This window comes from Rhagoletis zephyria, unplaced genomic scaffold (assembly GCF_001687245.7).
Source record: "Rhagoletis zephyria isolate East Lansing unplaced genomic scaffold, Rhagoletis_zephyria_1.1 Rzeph_scaffold_01182, whole genome shotgun sequence".
Taxonomy (NCBI): domain Eukaryota; kingdom Metazoa; phylum Arthropoda; class Insecta; order Diptera; family Tephritidae; genus Rhagoletis; species Rhagoletis zephyria.
The window spans coordinates 90,481-103,102 of NW_016158266.1; the positions used below are offsets into that span (position 1 = coordinate 90,481).

Consider the following 12,622-nt stretch of genomic DNA (forward strand, 5'->3'; position numbering starts at 1 on the left):
AATTTTGTGATTTGCGTAAATGCCAACCAGCTGTTTTTGATCAGCTGTTTCCCTGTTGGCAAATTGCTGTTGGCAAAAATTTTTCCAACAGAAACTAACAGCTTCCCCTCAAAATGAAATGTCACTTTGCTCTCTCAATTTCCCCTACTTTGCAAGTTTTTTGCGTACGCGAACGCAAAAACCTGTAAGTTTTGATTAAACTTGAACAATTAACAGCTACGCGAACGAACCTAATAATAAGCATTTCTCACTCAAAATAATACAAGTTAAATTTTCTTAAAGTTATGACGTTGGTTCAGTTAAATTGGGACTTCAGCGCTTAAGTTCTCTTTCAAGGGAAATAAATTACACCGAACGAAAATTTGAGATAAATTGCAGAACCATCGCGAGTATATTCAACATTTTTCTCGCAATAGAATGAACCGTTGAGGAATGAATTCAAAAAATTAATATAAAACTGCATGTACTTGCAAATATTAAATGCACGCGGAATTTGGGTGTAACTTTTGTCTCTTGAAAGAAATCTTGAGGGTCGTATATGAAGAATTTAAAATGACAGAACCATTTATTTAGTGACTGTTAAAAAAAAAGCTATTCCAAAATTTGTGTTCTACTATATGTAGCTAAGTGTGAGTATATGTATGTATGTATTTATATATTTAAACTATTTGTTTGTCGTTTTTCAATAAAAACTGTATGTCTACTCGTGTAATAAATGTAATAGAAATATGTACAGCAAACGTCGTTCGATCAGTATGGAAATTCAATTTAAGATAGAGCGAGCAACGATATATTACACTTAAATACCTTATATCTTTGCAATTATTTATTATCTAATATGAAAACATGTTTAAATTTATTATTTGAAGTATTTTCGAAAGTTATTTTCCAAATGCAAAACGTTTGTCCGTATCAATCTACACAATGCGACGTCGACTCGAACTGCGACAATCCACAAGCCACATGTACATGCAAATTCATCCATTCTATCTTATTTTCGGAATATATTTAGTAGTTTGAATTTCTCGCCGGGATGTGGGAATATATTTTTCGACTTTTTATGTATATCCTTTGATACTACATTAAATTTGTATTTAAAACTTTTCAATACATATTCAGTTCATTGTATATTCGTTTTTGTTGTTGCATTTTCAAGAACATTACTATCGGTTTTATTAGCGCTGAATTGTTATATATTTATATTGGTATAACATGCGTACTTTTTTTTTTTTTTAGTTGCTTCCATTTAAATGTTTATATGTAATAGCTTCCATTTAAATGTTTATATGTAATATATAAAAAAAAAAGAATGTTATTTGCATTTCTCTATCTGCAGTTTGTAGATAAATTAAAAGGAATAGGTCGACAAGCGGTTTCCACACCATCTACCCATTCTGGAATTCATCTACATCTTTTTATCACCGACTAAATTTTTGATCACCGTTCGGCGGCTCCTACTGCTGCTCGTGCCAGACTGTTGCTGCTCTTATCTTCTATTGAACTCGGATTTTATAACTGCAAGCATGTGCCCACGATTATTACATATGCACACAATTAAAAATACTATGTAACACAATTTCAGTTGCACAACTGATGATGGTTGATGATAACTCACCTTCTATAATTTCTTGTTTGACCTTCTGTATCTCAGAGCGTATCTCTTTCAGAATATCAGCCTTTAATGTGTCCAACTCAGTGCTTGATAACGCCAATGACAGACCATCACCATTAACCTGCTGTACGACAACAAAAGGCATATCAAATACAAATGTCACATGACTCGAATCATTACTGACCTTAAGTATCGTCTCTTCACTGGCGCTGCCAAAACGTTTGCGCATCGGTCGTGGTGATTCGCTGCCACTGTTCGATGTGTTGTTGGAAGCGGCATTGCAATTCGTGTTCGATGACGACGAGCCCAGCTTGTGTGGCAAAGTGTTAGACTTCTCCCAGGGACGCTGCTTCACTTCCGGCTCAGCTTCGGGCTAAACGTTTAAGAGAGAAAGGTGTTGACTTAGAATTTCAAATCCCTCTGCACTTATTCAACTACTTACCTCTTTCTTCTCGGCCTGCGCACGCCGTCGTGCCAATGTTTTAGCCATTTCATCCATCATGGAAGCCATGCCCGAAGAACTGCGGCCGATTGTGCCATAGTTACCGCTACCTCCGCTTGAGGTGCTGCTTCCGCTATTCTCTGTGGGTGCCGCAGTGGGCTGGAAGAGATTATAGGAAAGTATTGGGCTTAGCATATGAAAATAATTTGACAATAAACCTAAATTTACTTTATTCTTCTTCAGCTTGGCCTGCTGCAACTGTGCTGCAAGCGAGCCCATGAGATCGGCTTGGGGATCTTCCTTTTTGGATGGTGGTGCGCATCCCGCTGGTGGCGGAGGAGGTGGTGGTGGCGCCGCAGCTGCTGCCGGCGGTGGTGGCGGTGCAGCAGGCGCTTGTGGTGCGCTCCGATTGATATTTGTTGGCGGCGGCATTGGTGCTGGAGGAACACCGCCGGCCATCATAGGAGGAGCTGGTGCCCCTGCGCCCCCGAATGGTGGTGGGGGAGGCGGTGGAGGTGCAGCAGCTCCACCACCATTCTGCAGTACCCCACTTGGAGCTGATTGCTGTTGTTGTTGCTGCTGCTGATGCTGCATCTGTATTGTTTGGGCACCATAAACGGCACTGCTCGAGCTAACGGATGTGGGCAGCGCTGGCTGCGATTGAGATGAAGAAACGTAAATTGGTCCGCCGCCGCCGCCGCCTCCACCTACACCATTTTGATGCGGTGGCGGCATTGGCGGCTGGGGCGCGCTTGGTATGCATTGTGGCGGCGGCTGCTGCTGTTGTGAATATTGATGCAGATTAAGATTCGGATTAGAATTAGATAACATAAAATGGCTGGGCTGATACTGTGGTGATGACGGTTGATGTTGTGGTTGCAATGGCGGTTGGTGATAGTTGGTTTGACAAGATTGATGGTGGAGGCGAGCAGGTTAGATTTGGAAGGCAGAGACGCGTGGACAAATCAGTCAATAAAGATAGACGGACGGGCGGACAGGCAGCAGGATTTGATTGTTTGGATATTTTCAGTATTTTTTCAGTTTCGTTTTTGTTTTATATACAAGTATATACGTATGTAGTACATATATTTTTTTGTTGCGGTCGAATGCCAATTTTAAATGAGTTCCAAAGTTATGACAGAATCAAATTTAGAGCCAATGTTACAACCGAAAATGATTTTAAAGCAGACAAAAATGAGACAAAATTAAAGAGAAAATCAAGAAATCAGCAATCGAGCACAAAAATCAGGAGTTTTATTACAAATTTTCACTCAAAACAGCCGCTTAATTGCTTTAAAATCATACCTGTGCTTGTGGCGGATAGCCGGCGTTTACCAGCTGTTGTGCGGAATAGACGGCGTGCGAGGCCTGTGGAGCTTGTTGCATCTGCTGTGGTGCGTGGTACTGTGGCTGACCCGGAGCGGGCGGTATCTGCGCCTGTTGCTGCAATCCGTTCGGCTGTCCCGCCTGGCCGTATGGCGGCTGTGGCTGCGGTAGTTGCTGTGGCATTGTCATCGGCTGCGGTTGCGGAGCCGCCGGAGCGCTAAGGGAATTTCTTTAGTGGTGAAATGGATTTTTCGGATAGGCGAATTCGATTAAGGAGGAATTTTAATTTTTGTGATGACATGTGAGTTGAGGATTTCAAAAAAGTGATAGATGGCAGTAAAATGGTAAAACGGGTGATAAGTTAGTAAACAACAAATCGAATGTGATAAAAAAATTAATTATATTAAACATAGCAGTAAACAGTGCGATTCGGTACGACATAAATAGAAGTAGGAGCAGTAGGTTAGTGAGGAAGGAGTAATACATTCAAGTGATTGGTGTAAAACGGTGAAAAATAAAAAAATACAAAAAAATACGTATAAGTAAAACATATTCAAAACATTTTTGCAATGTATATTTTGTACATACACATACTATATTCATAAATAAAAATAATTTGCAATTAAGTAACATCATCATTTAATACAGCTCTACCGATTTAGCTCATCTTTTATTAATTTGTAGTTGAAAAGATAAGTTTCGTATGACAAAAATTAAAGCCAGGTGCTGCCGGATTTGAGTTATTCGTAAAAATAGTACTTGTGGTCTGATAATACAAAGAAAAATCTTGAATGTCTTAANTGCAATTAAGTAACATCATCATTTAATACAGCTCTACCGATTTAGCTCATTCTTTTATTAATTTGTAGTTGAAAAGATAAGTTTCGTATGACAAAAATTACCGCCAGGTGCTGCCGGATTTGAGTTATTCGTAAAAATAGTACTTGTGGTCCGATAATACAAAGAAAAATCTTGAATGTCTTAGATGTGTTCGGCTTCCCTAGTAAACCTTAGGCAAAAAAATGCACTAATTTTTGTCTGGCCAGAAAAGGCAAATGGCAAAGAATGTTCTATGAAGTTACACCATGTTCAAATCAGAACCGGCATTCTGACTCTATGGACAGACCCATTCGGTGCATAGGAAAGTGCAATCGGTTATATCCGGTTAGATATTCGGAGCGTAACCTGTATCTGCTCTTTTAAAGAAACCAAAACGGCATATCTTAGGTTTCTATTCCAGAAGTTGTGCGAAGTTCCATCTACTCAATTAAATCAAATTTCTGGCTAGACCTTCCCCGTCATTACTGAGCGAACACAGTTTCTCTCAGTTTCTTTCCGTGAAAAACTAAGAACAGTGTTACCGTTGTGCGACTAAAGTGTCAAATTTACACTTTTTGGAGATCGATGCCCCTTGATACCGACTTTTTAAAAATAGCCTTATTCTGACACTTTTCTTAAAAGTCATGCGACTTTTGCCTCTTTTCTTTGATTTTGATAATTTTTTCATAGTTTATATTTCTTTTTGTGTGTTGAAAAATGTTTTTAGTATTCACTTTTCAAAGGCAGTTAAAATTTACACCTCTTGTAAAATTTTGACTGATTTCAACCTATTTATTATGTCAAAATTTTTCCGAAAAAATAGCCAGAAGTAGCATTGAATTAATGCACCGTTTTTGCAGCTTAGCATTTCACCAAGCTATTTATGTTAAACTTATTTTGTGGCTTTTGGCACAAATAAGTAATCTGCGATAATTTATATACAAACTTGAAAAGTCAAACTTTGTTATAATAATTGCTATCTACTAACGATCCGTTTTTTTTTACTGAAATGTTATATTGATGTAAATGCATTTTTTTATTGCAATTTTGTTTTCAAAATAAATTCAAAATATGCATATTGCGTATTTTTATTATATCCCTCATCAATAGTTTTTTATTTTAAGAGAAAAAATAGATGAAATAAAGCCGACTCTAAAGTTGTGTGCAGCTTTTTTGACGGATTTACCATTGAAAATTATGTCTTGGAGCTATAACTAAGCTTTTAGAGTGGATTTTATTGTGACTATATATATAAGCTTCGAAAGGTAAAATAATGAGAATCGATATAAACCTGGTATAAAAGATCCGAATTACTTGAATACACTTTTTTCGGCTATGATACTTTTTTTGTGACTTTCGAAAAATTTTCAGCGGTAACACTGACTAGGAGAGCAAATGTGTAAGAAATGAATTCGCTAGGTCGCGTTGACATCGGTGAGGAAATATTTGAGGTAGTACTATTTAAGATTGACTCTTATTCAGAATTCGTATGAGCTGCATAAACTATTACCTAACCAATAAAATAAAATCTGTAAAATATAAAAAAAATAACTATTTTACTTTATTTTATTGGCAAGCATAGACTCAAAGTTTTCAAAAATACATTGGCTTTCAGGGACTAAGTCGAAATTTTGCAGGTATTGTATCTTCCCTAAAATAGCCATCAATAATGTTTTGATGTAATGAGGCGGCTGCTTACATACACTTGGCGCTAACTTGTTACAATTCTAAAATAAAGTATTACAGTCATCTTGACGGGAAATTTTCTTTGGCTCTGCATGCATCTGGACATTTACATACATACGAACACACACACGCGCTCACATATATACATACCTGCTGGTGCGATGATGTCCCTGCGGTGTGGGTGGGCTCTGTGGTATATTATTTTGATTGGTCTGTGAGGTTGGCGTCTGTGCAGATGGTGTGATTTGTCCTGTGATTTGTTGTTGCTGCCGCAAAATCGCCGCATCCTCGCTGGTCATCGTACGATATCCCATATCCTCCTCATATCCATTTCCATTTGTCGGTGGCCCACCCATAGCCATAGCGCCCATGAGAGGATTGTTGGCCACACGACCGCTGAGCACCTAAAATAACAAACAAACAAAAAAATATAATAAATAAATTCTAAATCAAACGCAAAAAAAGAAAAGCTCACATCCAAAGCGTGCACCATGGCTCGAGCAAAGGCTTCCGCATCGTTTTGTGAGGAAAAGTTCAAACCATAAACAAATTTTGAATCGCGCCATTGATGGAATGTGGGCGTGGCTTGATTGTATTTGAGTCCTTTAAGTATGGAACAGTTGATCACCACCTCGTGATCCTGCAGTTTGCGTCCAACAATGCGAAATGTGTTGTTCAGTTGATGATGATAGATCTGCACTTTACTGAGGCCGGCTGAGGTGCCCGATGGCACCCAGCGTTTCAGGTTATCGTCGTAAACCATGACAGAGGCACGGGCGCCAATAATACTTTGTTCACTGCAAGAAATATAAGAGGAACAAAACGACAAAAAAAAGATTAGTGGAAATATCTCACACATATGTATATGTACATGTATGATTACAAGANAATACTTTGTTCACTGCAAGAAATATAAGAGGAACAAAACGACAAAAAAAGATTAGTGGAAATATCACACACATATGTATATGTACATGTATGATTACAAGATATGTATGTTGAATCAAATGTCAACAACTTCAATGAGATTAACAGGAAATGGTTAAATGTGCAAAGTTCTTTTCCGCATACTTGGCTGCCATACATACGAGTATGTACATACATACATTCTTCTATATGTACGTTAGGAATTTATAATCAAGGTACCAATGACAGGCAGGAGAATAGTGAAACGTAACACCTGATACATTCGACTTGCAGCGGGATTCACAAACAAACGCACGTACATATAAGCGTAAATTGTGAGACGTTAAGTCAGCATGCTTTCTCACCGATGGCTGCACTGCGCAGAGAGTGAATGGATCATTTCTAATGAAATCAAGAACAAGTTCAGGTCATTAAGGAAATACGAGCAGTGTTGCTGCGCCTGCACTGATTGTTAAAGTTTTAGAAAAAAAAATGCGATAAGTGAGCCTTAAGCCAACCTCGAGTGAGGAAATCAAACAGCAAATTTATCTACTCGCAATGTGAGCAATTTACAAGCGATTGCGGCTTGCAGAAAACACAAGCCACAGCCCTTTGCTTGGCAAGCAGCGCCACATAGACTGAAAGTCTTTGAACGAAGGAAGCTCAGTGAAGCAAACTACTAGTATATATATTAAAACGAATTTTAAAAACACTCAGAGATTAAAGAAAAAATTATCACATTGGTTATGAATAATACAAATCTGTCAGAATTTAAATTCAGTAGGAGCCAGATACATTTGTATTTGCAACTACATATTTACAAAAAAAAAAAAAACAATTCCTTAGCGGAGTAGAAAAAGTCAACCCAATCGTGTGTGTTTACTAAAGACATTATGCTGCTTTTATGGGGCGACACACTATAGGCAAACAAGTTCTACAATTACTCCACAGTTGTAGCCAACGTGCACGCTACACATAACAAAGGAGGCGATTGTGCGACGAACAGCGGACAGCAGATCATTGGTTCGCAGGTAACAAGGTGCGAACTGAAAAAGGAAACAATAGAGGAGTCGTAAACGATCNAAAAAAAAAAAAAAAACAATTCCTTAGCGGAGTAGAAAAAGTCAACCCAATTGTGTGTGTTTACTAAAGACATGTTGCTGCTTATATGGGGCGACACACTATAGGCAAACAAGTTCTACAATTACTCCACAGTTGTAGCTAACGTGCACGCTACACGTAACAAAGGAGGCGATTGTGCGACGAACAGCGGACAGCAGGTCATTGGTTCGCAGGTACCAAGGTGCGAACTGAAAAAGGAAACAATAGAGGAGTCGTAAACGATCAAAACAAAAACCGCATAACGTTGGATACAACCAGCATAGGCGAGCAAACAGATGTAATCCCCAATCGACAATGCAAAGCATTGAAGTGTTCAGCGTCTTTTAATTGCCCTCAAGGCATCGACGAAAATTGCAACTTTAGAGAGCTGAACATTTTGCCTACGAACAGTAATTGAGTACATACATACATATGTACCTGTAGCGACTCTCAACAGTCCACCTAGCCGATGGACTGCGCTGCAACTTGCCGACCTGGTCTTGCCCAAATGAATTGAAAACGAAAAAAAAAAAAAATCGAAATTGGCAAAAGCAAACATCAACAGAAGGCGGGCGAGTCGAGGTGCTGCTGACCATAAACAATAAGAAAAAAGCCATAAGCTAAACTCGTAGCAAAGAATACAAACAAATGGCCAAGGAAACAAGAAATAAGCAAATTAAACGGACGGAGAACCAGTATGATTTAAGAGACATATGGCAGACTAGTACCAGTGCTGGCTGCATAACATCGTCGAACCAGTCGATGAGTGTCAATTGCGACGGTGCGTCGGTTATGCTTTAGCAGATTATGCGTTTGTCATTGCGTCTACTGGCGCTGACGCTCGCACTGACAACAACAAATGATGACAATGACGCTGATGACAAACATTTATAACGAGTCTTCGCACACATATCTACAAATATAGGTACATATATGAGTAGCTTATATTTTGGTATTACGTGTAATGAAAGGGAACTTCATACGCACCTTTAGTTGCCAAATGAGTTGTTGTTGCACCAAAAAAGACAAGATTTAAACTTCACCAAATATTTGAAGAAAAGTGAAAATATCATAAATACAGCACAACATAGCGTTAATTTGTAACAACTATTTACCAAACAGTTGGAGTATTTATTTGAAAGAAGGAGTCGTTGAGCTTTGAATTTGTATTTGCATGTTTACCCCGCGCGAAAATCGGCAGCAAATTACAAGTGAAATTCAAAAGGCACTCGAGCGTTTTAAATATGTAGTTTTCAGCCTTAATTGGCTACAGTTCAAGCAAAATACAAGTAAGTAATCAAAATAATAACTTAGTTAGATATGAAAAACGCAAGGTTTTATTTAGTTATTTTATTTTTCTGCTCATAAGCTAATTGGTGGCGTTCGCTTCGCGTGGCGCTTGACGCGGGCTTAATTGTACATAATTGTACGAAATTTAAGGCGTTGCGCTTCCAATTCGAGCAAATCACGGCCATGCGAGCCGAAGCTATACCTTTCGATTCGCTCTTCTATGCCGAATTAGTGCAAGCAGCATAAAAATAGAAATTGAAAATCTTTAACGAATCGCAAATAAAAGCGTCTCAGTGATGCCACATCAAAGCCGTTGTTATGCTTTTAACGTTTCACGTTGGCCAGGCCAATGCTGTACACTTCGCAATATTCCAACTGCTGTGCCATCGATTTGTGATGCATCCATAGCACACCTATTGAGGCCATGACTCACTAGGATGTGTTATTGAACTCGCCACGGGCAAATGTAGAATGAAGCAATAAGAAAAAGAAAGCAAGCAAATACAAAAGATAAATTAAATTCTGTAATGACACGTACGAGTAGAGGAAAAGCGATTAGAGCCATAAAACAAAAAAAAATGAGAAGCAGCGAACGAATATCCAGCTGTGCAAAGGGGCCAACCGACCAATGAGAACAGTGGTCGGCAACATAGCGAAAATACACGAACCCGACAAAGTTCTAGGTTATTCTTGTGTGAATGTAATCGGCGATTGCGATTATTTGTTGATTTCTGAAAAAATAGTGCGGTGTAGTCAAAGGGGGTTCCGAAATAAGTCGAAGCAACTGTAAGAGGCAATTTCTCTATGCGGTTGTTAAGATACACAGCCTCCCCTCTGCTATCCATCTAGCGAATTAAGGAATTCCGGGACATAGTGCGTTCTACAACTGTCACTGAATAGCCAGTCTAATCTACATACACATTATTTCCAGCGCTGACTGTCGCCGGCCAATTACTAATTAAATTCGCGTTGACCGAATTATGACGCGCCGATTGGGGGTGATATTGTTGACCGCTATGTTGTTGTTGTTGTTGTTGTTGCAGCCGTAGCTGTTGCATCCTATATTGATGCAATTGTTGCAGTCCGCCAACATTGTCATCCATACTATCGCCATCATTGCCTCCCTCCGACCTGTCGTTCTTCATGCAAATTGACGGCATCGAGTGTGTGTGTTGCAATTTGCGTAGATTATTGAACGACAGCGAGGAAGACTGCGGCGATACAGTCGTAGTAGGCGATGAACCCAGCAGTCTAGTGCTTGCCCTCGCTTCAACAATAGGCAATGATCCAAAGCCAGTGGCCGTTCGGTCATCATCGTCCGCCACGAAATCGGTATCATCATCGTCGTCCAACAAATAATGACCATCAATGCCACCCGCAGCAGAGGCTGGGCGCAGCGAACGACGCGGATGATAATTGTAGAAGTAGTCCAGCGAACGCGCGCCGCTGTAGCCAGTAGCATTGTTGACTATTTGTGGTGCTTCGTAGATGGGCGAAGTGGTTGTTGGTGTTATCGATGCATCAGGCATCGTAGTTGTTGTCGGCGGTGTCGACGCGGCCATGGGAAGCTGCAGCACTAGTTTATGATGCTCATAGAACGAAATGGCCGGGGCGGATGTAGTTGCCGCTGAGACGGCGGTGGCGGTGGCGGTTGCAGCTGAATTGGATTGACGCAGCAATTGATGTTGCTGCTGTTGGCGATGGAAGTGCGGGTGTCGATGATCGAGCATATTAAGTTGCTGCAGCTCCTGTATGGAGTAATAATAGTGCGCATCGTCTGGCGGAAACGGACGCGCGTTCGAGGGATTGCTCGCGGACAGCGACGATANTCGTAGTTGTTGTCGGCGGTGTCGACGCGGCCATGGGAAGCTGCAGCACTAGTTTATGATGCTCATAGAACGAAATGGCCGGGGCGGATGTAGTTGCCGCTGAGACGGCGGTGGCGGTGGCGGTTGCAGCTGAATTGGATTGACGCAGCAATTGATGTTGCTGCTGTTGGCGATGGAAGTGCGGGTGTCGATGATCGAGCATATTAAGTTGCTGCAGCTCCTGTATGGAGTAATAATAGTGCGCATCGTCTGGCGGAAACGGACGCGCGTTCGAGGGATTGCTCGCGGACAGCGACGATACTGAAGAGGGCGTGCGCGATGGTGGTGGTGGGAAAAATGATTCATCTTCATTACTGGCAGCTGCGGCATCGGCAGAGGGCGGCACAGAACGTTTGTGAATTTTGCGCAATGTTGCTGTGTTCATATCCATATCAGCAGGATGCTGTTGCTGTTGTTGTTGTGTGGGTGCGCTTTGATAAGCGAGTATAATTGGACCATGCTGCGGTTTGCTGATGTAGATGCCGCCATCGACGCAATCCTGGTTGGCGTGTTTTTGGCTGGGTTTTTTGCTCTTAAATGACGCTTTGGCATAGAGTTTTTTCATTTTGTTGCAATACAGTTTTTAATTAAGTTTTATATTATTTAGCACAGTTTCGTTTTAAATTTTTTGCGCTACAAATAACATTTTTTTGTGCATAGTATATATTTTCGAATTGACTGTACTTTTCTTTTAATCCTATTTTTTCACTAGTGTTTCACACTCCTCACTGCGCTTACATAACTTGTTCTTTATTCACTCTACATATTCGTACNGGTGCGCTTTGATAAGCGAGTATAATTGGACCATGCTGCGGTTTGCTGATGTAGATGCCGCCATCGACGCAATCCTGGTTGGCGTGTTTTTGGCTGGGTTTTTTGCTCTTAAATGACGCTTTGGCATAGAGTTTTTTCATTTTGTCGCAATATAGTTTTTAATTAAGTTTGATATTATTTAGCACAGTTTCGTTTAAAATTTTTTGCGCTACAAATAACATTTTTTTGTGCATAGTATATATTTTCGAATTGACTGTACTTTTCTTTTAATGCTATTTTTTCACTAGTGTTTCACACTCCTCACTGCGCTTACATAACTTGTTCTTTATTCACTCTACATATTCGTAGAGCAACGAAATTATTGACCGCACATATAATTTTTCACATTCCATACCAGTCCTGCGCACAATAAAAAATCCACTAAACGCCAACGTTAAGTAATTGCTGAAAACAAAAACCCACAACGCAGTCGCACTCATCAACACACATTTCGTAAGCCGATTTCGATTGTCAAAATTTCGCAAGCGACTAGGTAAATAGACAATTTAATTCAGCAGCGGTTCGAGTTGCCTGCAAATGTCCAAAATGTAACAGATAGCTTGCACTGCACAGCTGCAAACGAAATGAGCAAGGGAAACGCGTCCGCCAAGCGCGATCACAGCAAGACTTGATCGACAACTAAAACCCGCGCATAGATGCGGAATGTACTAATGGAAAGAGTCGAAGCTAAGATTGCGACTGCGGCGGCTGAGCTGGAAATCTGTCTGAAAGCCAGCCAGCTGCCATCGAGCCAACGCC

General features: G+C 40.3%; 1 protein-coding gene across 1 annotated transcript; it reads right to left on the reverse strand.

Moving 5' to 3' along the window:
* Positions 1-239: 239 nt before the first annotated feature.
* LOC108363072 (protein enabled-like) lies at positions 240-12,622 on the reverse strand. The gene is made up of 11 exons (XM_017616318.1): positions 11,825-12,622; positions 11,312-11,475; positions 10,101-11,010; positions 6,361-6,682; positions 6,036-6,289; positions 3,360-3,609; positions 2,283-2,834; positions 2,055-2,213; positions 1,797-1,985; positions 1,616-1,736; positions 240-1,515 (listed from the first exon to the last, which is right to left on the reverse strand). Exons 1-11 carry the CDS (start codon positions 11,962-11,964, stop codon positions 1,487-1,489), a joined length of 3,090 nt encoding a protein of 1,029 aa, XP_017471807.1. The 5' UTR covers positions 11,965-12,622; the 3' UTR covers positions 240-1,486.

Excerpts from the sequence above, each read along its gene's own strand:
- LOC108363072 (XM_017616318.1), bottom strand. The coding sequence starts at position 11,964 with ATGAAAAAACTCTATGCCAAAGCGTCATTTAAGAGCAAAAAACCCAGC. Across the intron at positions 6,683-10,100 it reads GTCAGCGCTGGAAATAATGT|TGAACAAAGTATTATTGGCG; the intron begins GTATGTAGATTA and ends TATTTCTTGCAG. Across the intron at positions 2,835-3,359 it reads GCTATCCGCCACAAGCACAG|CAGCAGCCGCCGCCACAATG; the intron begins GTATGATTTTAA and ends TATTCACAACAG.